General features: G+C 27.2%; 2 protein-coding genes across 4 annotated transcripts in view; one reads left to right on the forward strand and one right to left on the reverse strand.

The window, feature by feature from the left end:
- hzg (CTD small phosphatase herzog) overlaps positions 1–22,567 on the forward strand; it is an 88,668-nt gene that overhangs the window by 63,496 nt on the left and 2,605 nt on the right. For both annotated transcript variants that reach the window (XM_075308538.1, XM_075308539.1), the window contains exons 3-4: positions 16,066–16,301; positions 22,345–22,526. In XM_075308538.1, coding sequence (XP_075164653.1) covers positions 16,066–16,301; positions 22,345–22,526 — 418 coding nt within the window. The remainder of the gene's footprint in view (positions 1–16,065; positions 16,302–22,344; positions 22,527–22,567) is intronic.
- Hip14 (palmitoyltransferase Hip14) overlaps positions 1–22,567 on the reverse strand; it is a 105,819-nt gene that overhangs the window by 53,805 nt on the left and 29,447 nt on the right. The window lies entirely within an intron of this gene.

Genomic DNA, 22,567 nt, shown 5'->3' on the forward strand with positions numbered 1-22,567 from the left:
AAGACGTTATTTTATAATTTTCTTGCACACTTACAAGAAATGTTAATGATTCCTCTAAAACCTAAACAAAAATGGTTCTTATAAATCCAGAATCTGATATAGTCCTCATGGGTGAAATCTTTAAATTTACCTTCGGGAAGTGTCCTCAAGTCCTCAAGCTCTCCTGAAATTTCAAAGATTTAAGATTTAAGATTCGGCCCGGCCGAACTTAGTGCTGTATATACTTGTTATATTTTCCTTTGTTTAAATATTTTGACTTACTCGTCCCACGTTCCGACGGTTTTGACGAAACAAAAAAATTGTTCCCATAATGCGAAAATGATAAACAAAACTCATGCTCTTTTTTTAATTGTCTTTTCTCTTGGTTCCGAATGAATATTCTCTCCGCATACTCATTTTAATATTCAAATTAAATAATATTTGCACTTAAGCATATCAAATTTTTGGCTAAGTCTTATATCACAACATATATATGTTTACTCCAAATTTGTAAATTTATATTTGTTTATATTCACACATATTATTTTTCCAATCACTTCTAGATTTTGTACGTAATTTCCAAGTTAGATGCAAAGACGATGTTAATAGGGGAATAATGCATATTGTAGCTTATTATCTTCGAAATGAAAAATAATAGTTTTCTGTGCCAATTAAACAACTAAACAAAAAGTATTGGTGACAACCACAACCACTAAATTGGAAATAATAATTTCTAATTCGAGTAGGTTGAAAAACTGGGTATTAAGTTTAATTTTACTGAAAACATAAAATGTATGTTTTAAATGTCGTAAAAATATATTTTAACGCGGTAAGTATTATTTCTATTGCTAGTGTGACTTTCCCAAAAATATCGTGTTTGGACGTTCGTTGTAAGAATTATATGCTTCTGTGCAAACATTTTTTGTATTAAAAAATTTATTCACGTAAACATATTAACATATCGATTGCAAACATAAACACAAACACAATATTCTTGTACCCACACATATTGTGTTAATTTTTTTGTCCCAACCATCTTATTTTTGTATCCAAACATATAAAAAACACACTTTTTCCTCCGTGTAGAGAGCATATAGAACAATCATTATTTGGATATTTGGTGTTGGTTTTTTGCGGGTATTTATTAAATATTTCAAAATATTTCAACCATTTCCACCATAAACCTTCAGCATACAATTTCTATATTAACTCATGTCTGGATACAAGAAAATATGTATGTAAATGAAGTGTCAAGGAGAACTGTAGAGCTAGTGAATGAACAAACAAGGATAATAAACTCTTTAGTGTTTGCGCTAAACAAAGCAAACAAACAAAATGATTCCCTCTTCTCACACTCATCCCTCTCATTCAATTTTCATAGCCTTAATATGTTAGTTAACCTGGCACTACTACACTGCAATTTTATGAGAAACCCAACAAAAAGAGAGGTAGAGATAGAGAGCTAAACAGAGAGAACTTAGGCTAATTATTCTTTAAGGCAGAGGATTTTAAATACTCACATGGTGTATGACCTGGTGTTGTATACATTAAGGTGGGTAGATTTGTTAATTGAAATAGATTGTCATCAATTAAAATATAAAATTATATTGCAAAACCCGAATGGGTTTCGCATTGCGGTCAGATTTCTCCAGCCATTAAAAATGGTCTCCAATAGCAACAAAAACAAACGAATATGTGTATTATAATATTTTCGGGTATATTTCCTCAAAAAAAAATTATAACAAAATAGATTTATTTATATTGGCTAAAATTTCGTTCTTATTTTGGCTAAAATTTCACTTTTCCCGAATGAGTTTCGAATCTCAAGTATCTTTCTCTTGGCTTTTAAAATGCGCTTTAAGAGCACATAAAACAAATAGGGTGAGTGCAGAAAATGTGGTACAGGCTGGTAATGTGGTATAGTAGCTTTTTTCTCTATCTAACAACATACGAATAACTGAATAGAGTGTGGCTGTCAGAGAACGAAGCAGTTTGATTTTTGCAACTCTTTCTTTGTGCCAGTTGAAAGAATTCACATTTACCCGTGCTCGAATGTTTTTTTTGTGGTTCTTAATCATTTCGTTTTGTGTGAAGATGTATTTTCAATTTATTAATTTTCGGATGTAAATAACAGGCGAGTACTAAATAAGCACAAAATGTATGCAATTGCGATACATAACACGTTGGCTGATAAGTCCCCGGTCTAACAAAGAAAAACACATTTTTTTGTCAAAATTGGTTTTTATTATTCAACATAGTTCCCTTCAAGAGCGATACAACGATTACAACGACCTTCCAATTTTTTGATACCATCCTTCGGTTTTGCCTCAAAATTGGCCTCAGTTTCGGCGTTCACGTCTTCATTGTAGCCAATTTTTTCCCTGCGAGCATCCTTTTGAGGTCTGAGAACAAGACAAAGTCACTGGGGGCCAGATCTGGAGAACACGGTGGGTGGGGAAGCAATTCGAAGCCCAATTCATGAATTTTTGCCATCGTTCTCAATGACTTGTGGCACGGTGCGTTGTCTTGGTGGAACAACACTTTTTTCTTCTTCATATGGGGCCGTTTTGCCGCGATTTCGACCTTCAAACGTCCAATAACGTCATAAAATAGTCACTGTTAATGTTGTTTCCCTTCTCAAGATAATCGATAAAAATTATTCCCTGCGCATCCCAAAAAACAGGCCATTACTTTGCCAGCGGACTTTTGAGTCTTTCCACGCTTCGGAGATGGTTCACCGGTCGCTGTCCACTCAACCGACTGTCGATTGGACTCAGGAGTGTGGTGATGGAGCCATGTTTCATCCATTGTCACATATCGATGGAAAAACTCGGGTGTATTACGAGTTAACAGCTGCAAACACCGCTCAGAATCATCAACACGTTGTTGTGTTTGGTCAAATGTGAGCTCGTGCGGCACCCATTTTGCACAGAGCTTCCGCATATCCAAATATTGATGAATGATATGACCAACACGTTCCTTTGATATCTTTAAGGCCTCTGCTATCTCGATCAACTTCATTTTACGGTCATTCAAAATCATTTTGTGGATTTTTTTGATGTTATCGTCGATAACCACCTCTTTCGGGCGTCCACTGCGTTCACCGTCCTCCGTGCTCATTTCACCATGCTTGAATTTTGCATACCAATCAATTATTGTTGATTTCCCTGGGACAGAGTCCGGAAACTCATTATCAAGCCAAGTTTTTGCTTCCACCGTATTTTTTCCCTTCAGAAAACAGTATTTTATCAAAACACGAAATTCCTTTTTTCCATTTTTTTTTTCACAATAACAAAAGTTGCTTCACAAAAGACGCTCACAACAAACTAATTGACTTACAGACGTCAAATTTTGACACGAACCATTTGAAGGTTGGTACTATATAAAAATAATATGCATTTAATACTAGCGACGCCATCTATGTGTCAGACCGGGGACTTATCAGTCAACCTGTTATATTGATTTTTTTTAACAAAAAAATCTACATTATGGTGTACCACATTACCTGCACATTTTATGAATTCGTGCTTAATGTGTTTTTTAATAAATTCGCAAATATATCCGAAGTTATGGGTTTCTTATTTTTCGCTCATAGTTCCGTGGATGGCTAACACTAGTAAAATGAATGTGGTAAATTCTTAGCCTCGTCAGAGAATAACAAAAAATTTGGCTATCGAAAAACAAATGGGTATACCACATTTGCTGCACTCACCCTATGTCTATCATAATTTATTCGCTCTAAAAGAACATATTTGATAACAAAAGAAATTTAAAATTTAATTTAATTTAAAATGTTTGTGCATGTCTCAACAATGGACTCTGCTACCAATATAAAAAACGATTTTCTCGTTACATACATATTTTCCCATAAGAATTTTTCTTTCACTGTATGAATAGAAAACAAAGAAATCTTTTTTATAGTACGATAGAACAATGGCATCAACATTCTAGTATGTAACATTTAAGGGGCGAAAATACACTCAAGTATACAAAGTATTTTGTCCTGGCTTTCACCAAATATTTGGAATGTTGTGGTATTGGAAATTGTTGTTCTATGTAAAGGACCAAAAGATTGAGATCACTGAACTCGAAGTATTTGTAGATGCAGGTTTTTCTTTCTTCTTCTGGAAACAAAAAACAAGAGGAAAATGACTATAAACTATTATAAGGGAGTTTTTTTTACTATTTATTTTCAAAAGTAAAAATGGTGAACTTTTACACAATATCTTTTTTTTTTTTTGTAGTGGGTCTTGCTTAATGGTTAAATCATTGTTTGTCTGCTGTAGTATCTAAAAGTTATGACAGTAAAACGTGAGATGAATTTGAACTTAATGATGAAGACAAATGGTCTGCAAATTTTACCAATGCCAATGTAGTATTACTAACTTTTCAATGCATTCTAAGCAATTTGAAAGACATTTTCACGCAAAACAAATAAAAAAATTCTCAGCAATACATTTATGCTTCTCCTCTCCCCCTCAGTTTTTTTCTTATCATTAAATAAACTGCTCCCAAATGTATATTTGCAGCATTTGATACAAAACGGTATTTGCTATGTAGTAAAGCATATCTTGAGGATTTTTGCCCAAATCATTCTCTAGAGCATACTTTTAGCTGCTCGAGAAAATTGTTATTAAATATAACACAATACTTATGTACGAAGAGTAATTTTCTTTATAAAACTTTTTATGGAATGCTTGTGGGCGTTGCTTTTATTGAAAGTGACTTAGTTGCAATACAAAAGAACTAAGAAGAAATATATATAAATTGGTGCCTACGCACGGTTGCCACAGTTGGTAGAATTCTACCAAAAATGGTATATTTTTTACTGTTTGGTAATTGCTAGAATTCTTGATGTGTTGGTAGTTTTTGCCAAATATTTCTCTACAAATAAAATGTTGACATTTTTTATAAAAAATAAAATTTTGCAAAAATAAAAAGAAAGAAAAAAATTAAAATTTTTCTTTAAAAATAAAATTTTGACAAAATTTTTTATAGAAATAAAATTTTTCATAGAAAAGTTTTCCATAGAAATAAAATTTTGACAAAATTTAGAAATAAAATTTTCTATAGAAATAAAATTTTGTTAAAATTTTTCATAGAATTTGACATAGAAATTGGCAAAATTTTCTATAGAAATAAAATTTTGCCAAAATTTTCTATAGAAATAAAATTTTAACAGCATTTTCTATAGAAATAAAACTTCAAAATTGGACAAAATTTTCTATAGAAAAAAAAATTGGACAAAATTTTCTATAGAAATAAAATTTTGACAAAATTTTCTATAGAAATAAAATTTTTCCAAAATTTTCTATAAAAATAAAACTTTGACAAAATTTTCTATAGACATATATTTTTAAATAGAAATAATATTTTGACAAATTTTTCTATAGAAATAAAATTTTGCCAAAATTTTCTATAGAAATAAAATTTTAACAGCATTTTCTATAGAAATAAAATAAAAAAAAATTGGACAAAATTTTCTATAGAAATAACATTTTGACAAAATTTTCTATAGAAATAACATTTTGACAAAATTTTCTATAGAAATAAAATTTTAACAAATTTTTCTATAGAAGTAAAATTTTGACAAAATTTTCTATAGAAATAAAATTTTGACAAAATTTTCTATAGAAATAAAATTTTGACAAAATTTTCTATAGAAATAAAATTTTGACAAAATTTTCTATAGAAATAAAATTTTGTATAAAAATAAAACTTTGACAAAATTCTCTATAGAAATAAAATTTTGACTAATTTTTCTATAGAAATAAAATTTTCTATAGAAATAAAATTTTGACAAATTTTTCAATAGAAATAAAATTTTGCCAAAATTTTCTATAGAAATAAAATTTTGAAAAAATTTTCTATAGAAATAAAATTTTGCAAAAATTTTCTACATTTGATTTGATTCATTTATTTCCGCCTCTTCTAATCTGAGGAGAATCTTTTTGGCACATATTTCCAATGACCTAGATCTTTCTTTTATAAACAATATAATTTATATTTAAGGACAATTTTTTTTTTTATTTCTTACCATTTATCTTTGCTTCACCCAACAAATCTAAAAGGAGGGAGGAGGCAAACGAAACGCAAAAAACAATGTCGTCTCTATGGCTTGCACTTGCCCATTCCCATCAGACGCAATTAGTTTTTAATACCCTGAAAAATGACGCGTGTCCGAAACAATTTACAAAAAAATGCTTGGTGTTGCACTTAACTTACATAAAAACAGATTATTTGTTATGTGACCAATATCTGTTAAAAGGCCAGGGAATTGAGGAAAACAAAAGGAAAATATGAGGCAGGGCTCTCGGCATGTTTAAATGACCATGGCACATACACAATGAACACGCAATCTTTATTTCATGTTGAACAATGATTTAAGTCAAAACAAAAATAACATTATATGCCATTTAATAGTTTTAACAGGGGACAACCACTTGTTGATGGTCTTCATCCCTGGGTCCCACTTCCAATATTAACATCTGAGATGGGGGAAAATTTAACAAAATACTTAAGTGAATTAAATTAGGAACATAAACAAATGTATAATATAGCATATACTAAGGAGAGGAAATGGCTAAAATGTGGCATAGTTTAAGGATCACATTTAAAAATGCTTTGAGGAAAAGAGGAAAGTATAAAAAAGAAACTAATAGCCTTAGTTTAGATAGGAGATATAAAATAAAGGCTAGGCTTTCACAAAAACAAATCCTTACACAAAAACTTAAGTATATTTTCAGGCGACCTTTTGCAAATTCACGTCAACACTTATTAACTGTTAATATTTTAATGCCTGTTTTAGGCTGAGTATAAAACAAAAATACATAGAACTTAATATTTTGAAGTAATAATGTGCAAAACGCTACATGGAAATAAAAAACACGCACGCATTCATTATATAAGAAAATTGCATGTGTCAAGATTTTATTTGTTCTAAAATATACAGCAAGCCATGTGAGAATGTAATTTACCTTGTCAAAGTCTATTAAATTTTGGCCTTTAAATTCAATTAATTAGTCACATTATATTCTTATAAATTTGTGGTAGAAACTTATGAAAATAGAAATAATTTTTTTATAAAATTTTCTATAGAAATAAAATTTTGATAACATTTTCTATAAAAATAAAATTTTGACAAAATTTTCTATAGAAATAAAAATTAGAAAAAAAATTCAAAAAAAATAAAATGTTGACAACATTTTCTATACAGAAATATAATTTTGACAAAATTTTTTATAGAAATAAAATGTTGGCAATATTTATTTCTATTTTGACAAAATTTTCTATTGAAATAAAATTTTGCAAAAATTTTCTATAGAAATAAAATTTTGACAAAATTTTCTATAGAAATAAAATGTTGGCAATATTTATTTCTAGTTTGACAAAATATTCTATAGAAGTAAAATTTTGCAAAAATTTTCTATTGAAATAAAATTTTGACAAAATTTTTTATTGAAATAAAATTTTGACAAAATTTTCTATAGAAATAAAATGTTGACAACATTTTCTATATAAAAATAAAATGTTGACAAAATTTTCCATATAGAAATAAAATTTTGACAAAATTTTCTATAGAAATAAAATTTTTACAAAATTGTCTATGGAAATAAAACAAAATTTTCTATAGAAATACAATTTTGACGAAAATGTTGTTTAGGCTGTAGGCGACTATCAAACCTTTTTTTCTGAAGGTTCAAGTGTAGTTCACTTTGGGTTGAGTGAATTACCCGAATTTATTCTGATTGGTTGATAGTTTTGCTGCAAGTAGAGGATGCTGATGAGGAATGTGGTAATTCCGAAACAGCTTTAAATCCAACCATCTTGCATTGCAGTCTATAGGGCTTTGCCCAAATAAATTTGACAAGCATACTTTTCCTCTGTTGGTTAAGCTACACTTGTAGTTTAGTCAATTCATGGTTTTAAGCTGAGATCAAAAACAACAATAATGATTGAAGAGAAACCAACAATAACAAACAAGACGAATGAAAATTTTTTATAGAAAAAATAAAATTTTGCAAAATATATTTTTTTTATGTTTGGTATTTTTTTGGTAAAGTTTTGTAAACATTTTGGTAGATTATTTTTGCCTCGAGTGGCAACCGTGTTTGGAACACGATCACCGCGCTCCTGACTTGTGTTTCGAAACTTTGATCTTAACACAGCTTACAAGCTGGTATGATAAAATTGTATATATATATATATATTTTTAATTATTGATTTTCTACACAGAGCGTAATTCTTTATTTTTTTATAAAAAGTTGTCATAATTTTTTGGGGAATTTTAATTTTGGGAAAAGGGCCAGAAAAATACTCATTTATCAGGTCCAAACGATTAAATTAGATTTTTTCCATATAAATGACTATGTTTATTACAAACACGACTATAAGAAATTTATGGTTAAAGCTAACATTATTAGAGCTCCCTGAAACATTCCGGTCCCTGAGACTTTGTTAGGACCGTGTTTGACTGTATATGACTGGGAAATTACCACAATAGTTTGTTGAATCTAACCAAATCCGGAACTGATTCTGGCCAAAACCCAAAGACGTCGTTGGGTCGATTTCGATTTCAATTTTCGACATTTTTTGACAAAAAGACAAGTAGTCGATTTTCGAATTTGTATCCCTATCCCCTATTGGAATGTAAAATTAAGCTCAAAAACTATTCACAATATGGTAAAATCCTCATAGAGCTATGTAGAGCAGTAAAACGACTGTAAGGGCGATGACAATGGCCGAAATAGTTTTTTAATAAATTTTTTTTTATTTTAAGGAAAAATATAAAGAGAAAACACCTAAATAGTTTTTAACAAAAGATTTCGAAAGTGTGAAATATCTGTGGACATTAAAATGTCTGATGAAATTTTAGCACCATAACAGCATCTATTACCTATACTACTTTAATTGAGTAATGTTTGATCATTGTCATAGAATGTCCTCGCACACACTCTAACCTACATATAACCGTTCAATTAGAGTAATTTTCTCCTTGTTGTGTTTAGTGGTACACTAAATAAAGGGAATTTCTATTTATTGTATCCGCACCTACAATACCAACAAAGTAGAAAATAAAGTGCGTTAATTGTGTGGTAGATAAAGTCAATCGTCTAATTAACCAATTGATTTGGTTAATCATTTAATGAATTCCATTTATGGCCATTGTTCTCTCTCTCTCTCTCTCGACGAGAACGGAGTAATTTCATGTCATGGTATGTATGTTTATCTAATGGTATCTGAGTAAATAGGAGGACACTCTCTCGCTTTTTAATTCATGAAAAATTTCGCTATTTCTTTAATTTCGTTAGTTTTGTTTTTGTTTTATAGAAAATTGGTTTTTATAGAAAATTGGTTTTCATAGAAAATTACATTGAGTTTTTTTGCGATATTTTGCATCGCAAGTTTTTGTCGATATTTCGTTTGATTACATTAGCCAAAACATATTTATCTCATGGATTCTGAGTAAATAAGAGAAATCTTTCTCAAGCTCGCATCACCAACGACTTTTAATTTCTAGGAAAATAACGTTACAAATTAGTTTTTATGGAAATTTCGTCAAAGTTTTGTTTTTATATAAAATTTCATTATTATTATTTTTTTTGGAAATTTTCTCGAAATTTTTTTCTATTATACACTGAAAACAAGCATGCCCAGTTTCATAGATTTTGTTTTGTTTAAACACGATTCTCTTTTAAATTTGAGTTTTACGTACTTGATTGTAGGAAATAAATTCTAATTTATTGATTTTTCAGCTTTTTTTTTTTCATCCTTTAAAAATGTTTTAACGGCAACTTGTATTATAAAATTCAGACTAATCTTCAAGTGGAAATTATGGTGTCTCAATTTTTTTTTAATTTTAAAATAAAGTATTGAAAACCATTTCCTATTTTGGAACGCTTTTTTTGCTTTGTACTCAAAATACAAAAAGTCAAGAAATTTAAAGACGATTTCATTAATTTTGATGATTTTTTTTTTTTGAATTATAAAAGTTGACCTTATTCAACCTTTTTTTCATATAAAGATACCTAGTTTTAAGTCGAATCTCTTAACTATAAGGACAACACGATTTCAGTTGAACAGTGTATCGACTTTTATCAGAGAAATGCATCTTCCATGCTAAGCAATATTCCTATTTGTATTTTTTGAGAACATGAAAACTTTGGCTTCATGACAATATTTTTTCTGTGTATAGTGAACAGTGGTCTTGCATTAACATTTCACATTTGGAGGTCATTTTAACACTTTTTTCTCCACTAATTAGGCATGGACATATTTTTATTGCAATGTGATCCTTGGATGATTCCATTACTTATCCCATAATAGTCCATATGGCTGGTTGTAATTGCGTATATTACCATAAAATGTACATCACTGTAACCATTTAAAGGCGGATATATTTTGTTACAACTTAAGGGTAGTTTAAAAGCTTTGGGAAATCCGAAAAATTTGTTTTCAAAAACCAACTCAGACAACTCAGTCTATTGTATTACCGATTCTATGTTCAGCTCAATGACAACGGACATCCTCTTTATAGACCAGTTCGAACAGCGTTTCACATTGCGTTGAAATCACTTAGAGAAGCGTTGAAATACTCAAATATGTTTGCAATATTGCTATATAAAATTTTGCAAAAATGTTCTATAGAAATAAAATTTTGCAAAAATTTTCTATAGAAAAAAATTGCAAAAATTTTCTATAAAAATGAAGTTTTGCAAAAATTTTCTCTAGAAAATTTCAGAATATTTTCTATAGAAATAAAATTTTCAGAAAATATTCTATAGAAATAAAATTTTGCAAAAATTTTCTATAAAAATGAACTTTTGCAAAACTTTTCTATAGAAATAAAATTTTGTGTCAAAATGAAATTTTGCAAACATTTTCTATAGAAATAAAATTTTCAGAAAATTTTCTATAGAAATAAAATCTCCAGAAAATTTTCTATAGAAATAAAATTTTCAGAAAATTTTCTATAAAATAAAATTTTGGCAAAATTTTCTATAGAAATAAAATTTTGGCAAAATTTTCTATAGAAATAAAATTTTTCAGAAAATTTTCTATAGAAATAAAATTTTGACAAAATTTTCTATAGAAATAAAATTTTGTATAAAAATAAAACTTTGACAAAATTTTCTATAGAAATAAAATTTTGACTAATTTTTCTATAGAAATAAAATTTCCAGAAAATTTTCTATAGAAATAAAATTTCCAGAAAATTTTCTATAGAAATAAAATTTTCAGAAAATTTTCTATAAAATAAAATTTTCAGAAAATTTTCTATGGAAATAAAATTTTTCAGAAAATTTTCTATAGAAATAAAATTTTCAGAAAATTTTCTATAGGAATAAAATTTTCAGAAAATTTTTTATAGAAATAAAATTTTCAGAAAATTTTCTATAGAAATAAAATTTCAGAAAATTTTCTATAGGAATAAAACTTTGCAAAAATTTTCAGGAAATTTTTTATAGATAAAAAATTTTGCAAAAGTGTTCTATAGAAATAAAATTTTCTATAAAAATAAAGTTTATCCATCTTCTCACAGAAGATTGAAACAACTGTAAACTTCACACTCTATACAACCCCCTTTTTTGGTTACTAGAATATTTTAAGGCTTCTTGTAATAATGAAACTAAAACCTATTTCAAGGGGTTTACTCAAACCATTATAGAAAATTACCCATCAAAAGGAGACAAACGAAAAAATCGCATGTATTCCATTACTACTTAACTGGAGGATGGGATTCTCACCCGCTATTGTATTACTAAGCCTAACGAGACATGGGGGAAATGTAATACAATCTAGACGACCCTGTTGTCCTTCTGTATGACTGTAATCACCCACACACCAAATGGCAATATGTAGCTTTTCCATAATAATTACAAGTACTAGGTAATGTCATTGGTACTGAGAAGAAAATGCCAACACTCCAATGCGAGTATGTGTGACATTTACACCTGCTACCTGTTTGTAATGAATTGGCAGAGATATGTATGATGTACTACGCTTAGACAAGTGATGGAACGATGACTTTGTAACCTAAACATCTATGCTCTATCTATGATCAGTTACACATCGTTCCACAATTATGGTGGCAAGGTCCTCCTCTTAGTCCTTGTCGACGCCTTGCCATCCTTTTATGTTATGACCATTACAACTTTTAGTGGATGAGACGGCTAAGTGCATATTAGTTTATAAGAACGAAGGATACTTGGTAGAATACATCTCTCTACATTTACACAAAGTACTGAGTAATGGAATTTCCTGCTCTTGATGAGCGGATATTTATTTATAATTTTGTTCTTCAACTTTTCTTAAGGCTTTCTCCTAAATAACGAATGGATTAAGGTCGCATATTCTTTTAAAAATATCCATTACATTTACAAATAAATAAATTTTAAAATTGCCTACCGTTGAATTTAAGTTTTAATTGAAAATTGAAACCCTCTTTGATCCACTGCAAACATTGTCAAAAACACGACAGCGAAAAAAAAACAAAATTCCTTAGACAAAAGGTCAAAGAATATTGAAAATAATCGATGTAAAGAAAATATTGGCATATTAACAACAATACAGCCTTATCATCGTTATCTAAAAATGGTAGACATGCTATTTCTTTTGGCCATTGGTGGTCTCCACCATTCCATCACCACCACCACAAATATATCTACCAAAGGCCTGGAGCATTTGTTGCTGTAAGTTAGATGTTATCTTTCGCTTTCGTTCTCGTTGTTGAAAAATAGAAGAAGAACAAAAAATCAATTATACTATGTAGTTGTTGTTCTGTTGTGTTATACAAATTAATGTCATTGTTCGGAGTTGATTGAATTTAGTTCACTTTGTTGAAGCCCGGAAAAATGAAAGGACCAAACACACCAGGAGCAGAGTGGTGCTTTAGACACAGGAGTCATGTAATGGTCAGCCGCCAATAGAGACCGACAATGAAAATAAAAAAACGCCTCGTGTATTAATTGCTTTTAACTTATGGACATAAATTGCATTCTGTAGAACACAGGATATCTATATCATGTTGACACGTAATATGGAAAACAATAGCGTTTTGTCTTATAGCATCAATACAATTTAATTAGAAAAGGACTTTTTTTATTCGCTTTTCCCACAAGTCTGAAATACCACTTATGGCCATTTTCAGGTAGCTTAAACTGCCAGTTAACAAAAAGAATATTGAAGAAATTTTTGTTATGGGTTTATTTTATTTTATTTTTGTTATGGGTTTATGTTAACTGAAAAATTGTAGGCAGTTCAAAATTTTATTTTTATAGAAAATTTTTGGCAAATTTTATTTGTATTCTGTAGAAAATTTTTGCCAAATTTTATTTCTATAGAAAATTTTTGCAAAATTTTATTTCTGTAGAATTTTTTTTCAAAATTTTATTTCTATAGAAAATTTTTGCAAAATTTTATTTCTATAGAAAATTTTTGCAAAATTTAATTTTTGTAGAAAATTTCTTGCAAAATTTTATTTCTGTAGATTTTTTTTTTGCAAAATTTTATTTCTATAGAAAATTTTTGCAAAATTATATTTCTGTAGATATTTTTTTGCCAAATTTTATTTCAATAGAAAATGTTTGCCAAATTTTATTTCTATAGAAAATTTTTACAAAATTTTATTTCTGTAATTTAATTTTTTTTATCAAAATTTTATTTCTATAGAAATTTTCTTGCAAAATTTTATTTCTGTAGATTTTTTTTTGCAAAATTTTATTTCTATAGAAAATTTTTGCCAAATTTTATTTCTGTATAAATTTTTTTCAAAATTTTATTTCTATAGGAAATTTTCGCAAAATTTTATTTCTGTAGAAAAATTTTGCCAAATTTTATTTCTGTATAAATTTTTTTCAAAATTTTATTTCTATAGAAAATTTTTGCAAAATTTTATTTCTATAGAAAATTTTATTTCTGTAATTTTATTTTTTTTTATCAAAATTTTATTTCTATAGAAATTTTCTTGCAAAATTTTATTTCTGTAGATTTTTTTAGCAAAATTTTATTTCTATAGAAAATTTTTGCAAAATTTGATTTGTATAGAAAATTGTTGCAAAATTTTATTTCTGTAGAATTTTTTTTGCCAAATTTTATTACAATAGAAAATTTTTGCCAAATTTTATTTCTATAGAAAATTTTTGCCAAATTTTATTTCTATCGAAATTTTTTGTTAAAATTTTAGTGGTGTTTTAGACACAGGAGTCATATAATGGTCAGATGTAGGATCCGTTGTGCGGTTTAGAAGTTGCTCCTTGCTCCAAAAATGGAATGGGCTACCAAAACTCACTTCTTAAAAATGTACAGCATATTTCTAGGACACTAGCATTGTTGCCAGGTTAGGGAGTTTCCCCCATATTTGGGGGTTTTTTAACATGTGTATGTGTGGGGGGGGGTTTGGGTGGGGTAAAACAAATATCTTACAACTTGCAAAGTTGAACAATCCTGAACTAAATTCGTAGCAATTCTGCCATGCATTTGGAGAAAAAAAGATACGGGTGGTCAATCAAAGCATAAGCATTACCTTTGATTTTTTTAAATGCTTCTGTTGAAAGGGTATTTTCAGTATTCGCCATAGTTAAAAACAAATTAAGAGATCGTATCGTATAAATATTTCTCAAATTTAGGGTGTTATATTTTTCCACCTTCAAGTGAAACGATAAAATTATTTACTTCCAACAATTTGTACACTACAACTGCATAAGATTTAGAGATTTTAGACTCTTTTTGCGAATATTGGTGAAATATTTTATTTTGGTTTATTGTTTTTAATGAATTTGATTTAAAACATTTATGTATTGAATTATTTTGTTTTGCTTGCTTTTTAAATTGATATACATATTGTATTATTATATTTTTGGTATGTTATGTTGATTGTATTTTTGAAATGTAGCATTTATGAAATGAAAATTGTAAACCCTCCTTATTCCTTTTAACATACCTAAATTTTTTTTGGTGGTTTTTAAAATAAAGGTAGGCCAATTTGGTTTTTTTTCTTAAGATTTGGAGGGAAGGTTCAAAAATCACTTGGCACCACGTCGACGTCAAAAGGCCGATTAACCGAAGCCGAGGCTTTTTGGATAATGTATTTCATACCGAATTGTTCCAGTATTACAATTGTCTCAGTCTCTCAAAACATCCAATACGAAAAAAAAATACGAAAAAAAAGGACATAGACTGTTAAACATTTTAATCTAAAATTTTACAAATTCGAAAAGTCTTTTTTTCCAGATTCTAAATTTTCAAAAATTCGAAAAGTCTTTCTGGATTTCAAAAAGGTCGATTTTTGATAGTGATTTCACTTTCAAATTCATTTCTTGATTACATTTTTTCTAAATTTTTGGCTACTAAATGCACTACTTTTTACATTTCTGTGATACTTTTTTGGCTTGTTTGATAAATTACGGTATCAAAATTTATCAAACAAGCCATTATAATTATGGATATTATGGATACGTTTTTTACTTACTATCTACACTGAAAAAACAGTGAACCCACCAGAAGAAAACTTTTGATTAATTTTAGAAAATTTTTAATATTTTTAGAAATTTTTAACTAACCAGTATTACAAGCGCTGGCATCGCGCCGATATCACAAAAATAAGTAAATTCAAGAAAATTTATTAGACATAAATAATTTTTTTCACTTTTTAAAGAAAATTTTGTACTTTGAAGGAAAAAATTGGAGTTCAAAATTGCAAGAATGTCTTTAGTGGCATACGAAGTTCATGATGGACGCTTTTGTAGTAAAATTTACAATTTGTAAGAAGAAGAAGAAATAATGAACTATTTTATGACAAATACGAATTTAGTAAATCTCTATCCTTAACTTGTGTATATTTTTTTTCCCGTCTTTTAGTTCATTTAACTAACGTACGCAAAAAATGATTAGAGTACATGAAACTTTCACCAAATATAATAAGTTCATGAACTAAAATATAGTTAAATTGGCTTTAGTGAAATAGTGAGTTCACTTTTTTTTTTTTGAGTGTAGGAAAACTCATAACAATAATGCATACACACTGATCATGATTATATTAATTTTCCTCTCTCTGTTTCTCCCTCTTTTTCTCTTTCACACTTGCAGATGATGTCGAGCGTTTAAAACCACAAAAACGCGGTTTCTTTGAATCGATTTTTTGTTGTTGGCGCCGCACACGTACAAAAACCAATCAAAATGGCACACCTATCGATGGTTCAACAACACCGCCACCACTACCGGACCAACAAAGGTACCTACTACCTCAGGTTAGGCACTCGGATATGCACAAAAAATGTATGGTTATCGATTTGGATGAGACATTAGTGCACAGTAGTTTTAAGGTAAGTGTTACCATTGCACAAAGTGCAAATTTCTTATCTGGAGATATAATCATCAATACTCGCCCACACAAATTTACTACACAAGATCATATCACAATGACAAATTACGGGGAGTTTTTTTTTTGGTGTTAATTCCGCCTGTGACTTGGTTGACACCTCGGTCATACTATAATAGGTAAAGTAGATGAAATGTTTGACTATCGCACCATATATACACGGTTGTCACTCGAGCCAAGAATAATCTACCAAAATTTAGAGAAAATTTTACCAAAAAACTACTAAACAAAAAAAAATATTTTGCTAAATTTTATTGCTATAGACAATTTTCTCAATATTTTAACATATTTCTATAGACAATTTTCTCAAAATTTTATTTCTATGGAAAATTTTGTCAAAATTTTAGTTCTACAATTTTCCATAGAAATAAAATTTTGACAAAATTTTATTTCTATGGAAAATTTTTGCAAAATTTTATTTCTATAAAAAAATTTTCTCAAAATTTTATTTCTGTAGAAAATTGTCAAAATTTTATTTCTACAGAAAATTTTGTCAAAATTTTATTTCTATAGAAAATTTCGTCAAAATTTTATTTCTATAGAAAATTTTGTCAAATTTTTTATTTCTATGGAAAATTTTGTCAAAATTTTATTTTTATAGAAATTTGTGTCAAAATTTTATTTCTATAGAAAATGTCAAAATTTTATTTCTGTAGAAAATTTTTCTCAAAATTTTATTTCTATGGAAAATTTTCTCAAAATTTTATTTCTATAGAAAATTTTTGGAAAAATTTTATTTCTATAGAAAATTTTTGGGAAAATTTTATTTCTATAGAAAATTTTTGGCAAAATTTTATTTCTATAGAAAATTTTGTCAAATTTTTTATTTCTATAGAAAATTTTGTCAAAATTTTATTTCTATAGAAAATTTTGTCAAAATTTTATTTCTATAGAACATTTTGCCAAAATTTTATTTCTATAGAAAATTTTGTCAAAATTTTATTTTTATAGAAATTTGTGTCAAAATTTTATTTCTATAGAAAATTTTGTCAATTTTTTTATTTCTATAGAAAATTTTGTCAAAATTTTATTTCTATAGAAAATTTTGTCAAAATTTTATTTCTATAGAAAATTTTGTCAAAATTTTATTTTTATAGAAATTTGTGTCAAAATTTTATTTCTATAGAAAATTTTGTCAAAATTTTACTTCTATAGAAAATTTTCTCAAAATTTTATTTCTATTGAAAATTGTGTCAAAATTTTATTTCTATAGAAAAATTTGTCAAAATTCTATTTCTCTAGAAAATTTTGTCAAAATTCTATTTCTATTTTTTTATGGGAATACAATTTTGACAAAATTTTCTATAGGAATAAAATTTTGACAAAATTTTCTATAAAAATTAAATTTTGACAAAATTTTCTATAAAAATTAAATTTTGACAAAATTTTCTATAGAAATAAAATTTTGACAAAATGTTCTATAGAAATAAAATTTTGGCATAATTTTCTGTAGAAATAAAATTTTGACAACATTTTCTAAAGAAATAAAATTTTAACAAAATTTTCTATAGAAATAGAATTTTAACATTTTCTATAGAAATAAAATTTTAACAAAATTTTCTATAGAAATAGAATTTTAACATTTTCTATAGAAATAAAATTTTAACAAAATTTTCTATAGAAATAAAATATTGACACAATTTTCAATAGAAATAAAATGTCGACAAAATTTTATATAGAAATAAAATTTTGACACAATTTTCAATAGAAATAAAATGTTAACAAAATTTTCTATAGAAATAGTCAACATTTTATTTCTATTGAAAATTTTGTCAAAATTTTTCTTCTATAGAAAATTTTGTCAAAATTTTATTTCTATAGAAAATGTTGTTAAAATTCTATTTCTATAGAAAATTTTGTTAAAATTTTATTTCTTTAGAAAATCAATTTATATTTATCGCACTCCTGGAAAAAAGTTGAAAACACATTTTGGTGCGACCTTATTTTAGTGCGACCATACCCTTAATATATCACAAAAAGAGAATGAAAATTCGATAATTGTTTCCCAATTTTAAATTTTTAGAGGCTCGATTTAAAAAACAATTGACTTAATATAACGGATACCCTATATATCTCCATATCAAATCGTTATGTCCTTAAAATTATTATTTCCAAAAAAACGGCTGTAGTATTAAGTCAAAAAATTTTGTTTTCAGTAAGGATATCAGGTGGTGAAGTACATTGGATTTCAGCTCTTTTCTCATTTCTTATTGCAATCCTTAATTACATCATCTTTCATAGCTATATTCCCTCTAATTTATGGAAGTATTTTTAGCAACTCCTGTATAAGGACCAAGTTTATTACTTTTTACTAAAAAAAAAACATTACTGGTCTCTGGCAATAGGACCGTAAAAATGCTCTTTTTTCCCAATGGCGTTGATGATACTACCACCTTTCTTCTTTTTATCACCCCAAATGGCCCCCAATAAAACATTTATCTATATATACATATACACACATACATACATTCACCGTATTCCTTCAAATTCTAAATATAAGCAACATTCCACTTGGACAGTTTAAGTACCACATTGGTATTGTCACACCATTGGTCCTTGTCGTTGTGGTTTTCCATGGATATTCTTTGTCCTTTTCAAGGACTCTGTACGATTTGAGTTCAGTATTTATGGCTTTTCATTGAAAATATATATTTAGCTTGATACGAAGCAATTAATTTTCCTTAACACACTAAGCGTTTGTAGAATTTGTTAAACATATAGAACAAATAAAATTGTTTGTCGAATCTGCTACGTTAGAAAAAAATGTATTATTAAATACTTAATGTTAAAGATTATAGTAAGCCCCTTAAAGATTTAAACCCTTACTTAAAGATTTTCCATAGAAATAAAATTTTGACAAAATTTTCTATGGTAATACAATTTTAACAAAATTTTCTATGGGAATACAATTTTGACAAAATTTTCTATAGGAATAAAATTTTGACAAAATTTTCTATAAAAATTAAATTTTGACAGAATTTTCTATAGAAATAAAATTTTGACAAAATTTTCTATGGGAATACAATTTTGACAAAACCTTCTATAGGAATAAAATTTTCACAAAATTTTCTATAGCAATAAAATTTTGACAAAATTTTCTATGGGAATACAATTTTGACAAAACTTTCTATAGGAATAAAATTTTCACAAAATACAATTTTCACAACATTTTCTACAGAAAAAATTGACAAAATTTTCTATAGAAATAAAATTTTGACAAAAGTTTTTTTGAGAAATACAATTTTGACAAAATTTTCTAAGGAAATGAAATTTTGATCAAAAACTTCAAAATAAAATTTTGTAATATTGAAAAACTTTTTGGATGTTTGGTCGAAACATTTGTTATGAGTAATAATTGTCTTATCCCGATCTACATATACAATTTTTTTTCTGAGGTTACAGAAAGAATTTCCTTTTTCTTTAATATTCATGCGTTTAATCAATGTTTATCAACTTTTAAGATTAATCTAAAGACATTCTTGTTGAACAACGTGGAAATACTTTTAACATAAATATGAAATTATTAATCAATTTGTGATTTTTAACATAGATATAAATTAAATTAGTTGCCAAATAGCCTTTATAAAGTCATTTCGGCGCTGTGGCAATTTAATATTTTATGTAGACTAAACCATATTCATTTATATGAATTTTTGAATAAACGAAATATTTATAAAAAAAAATCGCCACTTTCTGTTAATTGTTTTGGAAATCAAATTACAAATAAATTCTTAATCTAATCGAAGTGATGGGTGTGGGGTTTCAACACATATGAGCCATTAATTCTAAAAATTTCTATTGAACCTATAAAGTAAAATGGAATCCAATGAAACGAACGAAGAGTAGCACAATGTATGTAGCATAAAATGTGTACCTACGGTTGAAACTGAACATGTTTTTTTTTTCTATTTTCATGCGTAAGTAATACGTGGGTAGTCTGAAATGGAAAAACTCATTAAGGTTCAGTTTTACTAGGCTTAATGTTATACCATTTATAGCACTTTTCCCATTAATTTGAAGGAATGTTAATTAAAAAATTATATGACAACATATATTGAGGATTTTTGCTATACCAATGTTATAAGAGAAACTTCTAGGATTATTTTTTTTTTCATAGGAATTTTATTGGAGGTTCTTTTATATATCCGTTTTCCATTGTCTTTCGCCTAAATTGATAATATTACTTGCTTTTATTTTATAATACAAACAGAGATGATGGTGTCACAAAATTCAGTTCATAAGTATAGGTTAATGTTCTGTTAACTTACTCACAAAGGACTTTGAGGGAATGACCCAATACAAAAATTAAAATTTGAAATGATATTCAATATAAAGAATTCTTTGTCATTTTTTTCTAAAATTTTATTTCTATAGAAAATTTTGTTTCTATAGAAAATTTTCTTAAAATTTTGTTTCTATAGAAAATTTTCTTAAAATTTTATTTCTATAGAAAATTTTGTCAAAATTTTATTTCTATAGAAAATTTTGTCAATATTTTATTTCTATATAAAATTTTGTCAAAATTTTATGTCTACAGAGAATTTTCTTAAAATTTTATTTCTATAGAAAATTTTTGCAAATTTTTATTTCTATAGAACATTTTTGGAAAATTTTATTTGCATAGAAAAAATTTTCAAAATTTTATTTCCATAGAAAATTTTGTCAAAATTTTATTTCTACAGAAAATTTTTGCAAAATTTTATTTCTGTAGAATTTTTTTTTTTTTTAGAAAATTAGAAAATTTTGTCCAGATTCTATTTCTATATAGAATTTTGTCAGAAATTTATTTCTGTAGAGAATTTTGTCAAAATTTTCTATAGAAATAAAATTTTGACAAATTTTTCTATAGAAATAAAATTTTGACAAAATTTTCTGTGAAATAAAATTTTGACAAAATTAGATATAACCGAAAATTTTGTCAAAATTTTATTTCTATAAAAAAAATTGTCAAAATTTTATTTCTATAAAAAAAAAAATTGTCAAAATTTTATTTCTATGGAAAATTTTTGCTAAATTTTATTTTCATGGGAAATTTTGTCAAAATTTTAGTTACATACAAAGTTTTGTCAAAATTTTATTTACATAGAAAATTTTGTCAAAATTTTATTTATATAGAAAATTTTGCCAAAATTTTATTTCCATAGAAAATTTTGCCAAAACTTTATTTCTATAGAAAATTTTGTCAAAATTTTAATTCTATAGAAAATTTAAGTTCCTCTTAGTTGGAGAGGAATATTTTGCAAAATCTACCAAAACATCAAGAATTCTACCAATGTACCAAAAGGTAAAAAAATCTACCATTTTTGGTAGAATTCTACCAACTGTGGCAACCGTGATACTTTTTTATGGTATATAAATAGGGTTAATCTTCCGAATATTGAATTTTAAAGATTTATTGTTAGGTTAGATAAGATTTAAATTAAAAAGAAGGTATTTCACTATGCTATATAAAACACTGATAAATCCATTTAATTGTTGCTTTTTCTTTATGAAAAAGTACGCCACTTTTTTGCCACCTTTTTAAAATGAGTATGCCACTGTTAATGGCGTGTGACACTTTTTGTGCCACTTTTTTGAACAGTAACGCTATTCAGTATTTCCACTTTCAACTTTCTTCAAGTTAGTGTGTCACCTATTATTGCAAAAATTTTATTGATGAGGGAACTATGCAACCTGTAATGAGGATGTGTCACCTCTTATAGTTCACTATTTGGGTATGAATTAATAATGACATTTTTTTGACGTAGTTCCATTGTGGTTTTAACGATTATGGGGTTTATTTTTGATGAGTTTTTGATCAACAGTATTTGACAACATTGTACCGCTTCCCATGCCATCACTTGAGATAGAAAATTAGTTCGGTTGGTGTTTGAGCACACCGACAATAGCATTTTGTGTCAATTACCCTGTATATTGAAAATTTCACTTGATTTTTATACATTAATTCTTGATCTCGGTTGTTCTATTCTCGTTTTTTTTTCTTTCAGCCTATTCCTAATGCTGATTTCATTGTCCCAGTTGAAATTGATGGTACCATCCATCAAGTGTATGTTCTGAAACGACCATATGTTGATGAATTTCTACGAAAAATGGGTGAACTCTATGAATGTGTATTATTTACAGCATCACTAGCCAAATATGCAGATCCAGTAGCCGATCTATTAGATAAGTATGTCGCTTTTGCGTTTTTTTACATTACAACAAATAATT

Source organism: Haematobia irritans, chromosome 4 (genome assembly GCF_050003625.1).
Source record: "Haematobia irritans isolate KBUSLIRL chromosome 4, ASM5000362v1, whole genome shotgun sequence".
Lineage (NCBI taxonomy): Eukaryota > Metazoa > Arthropoda > Insecta > Diptera > Muscidae > Haematobia > Haematobia irritans.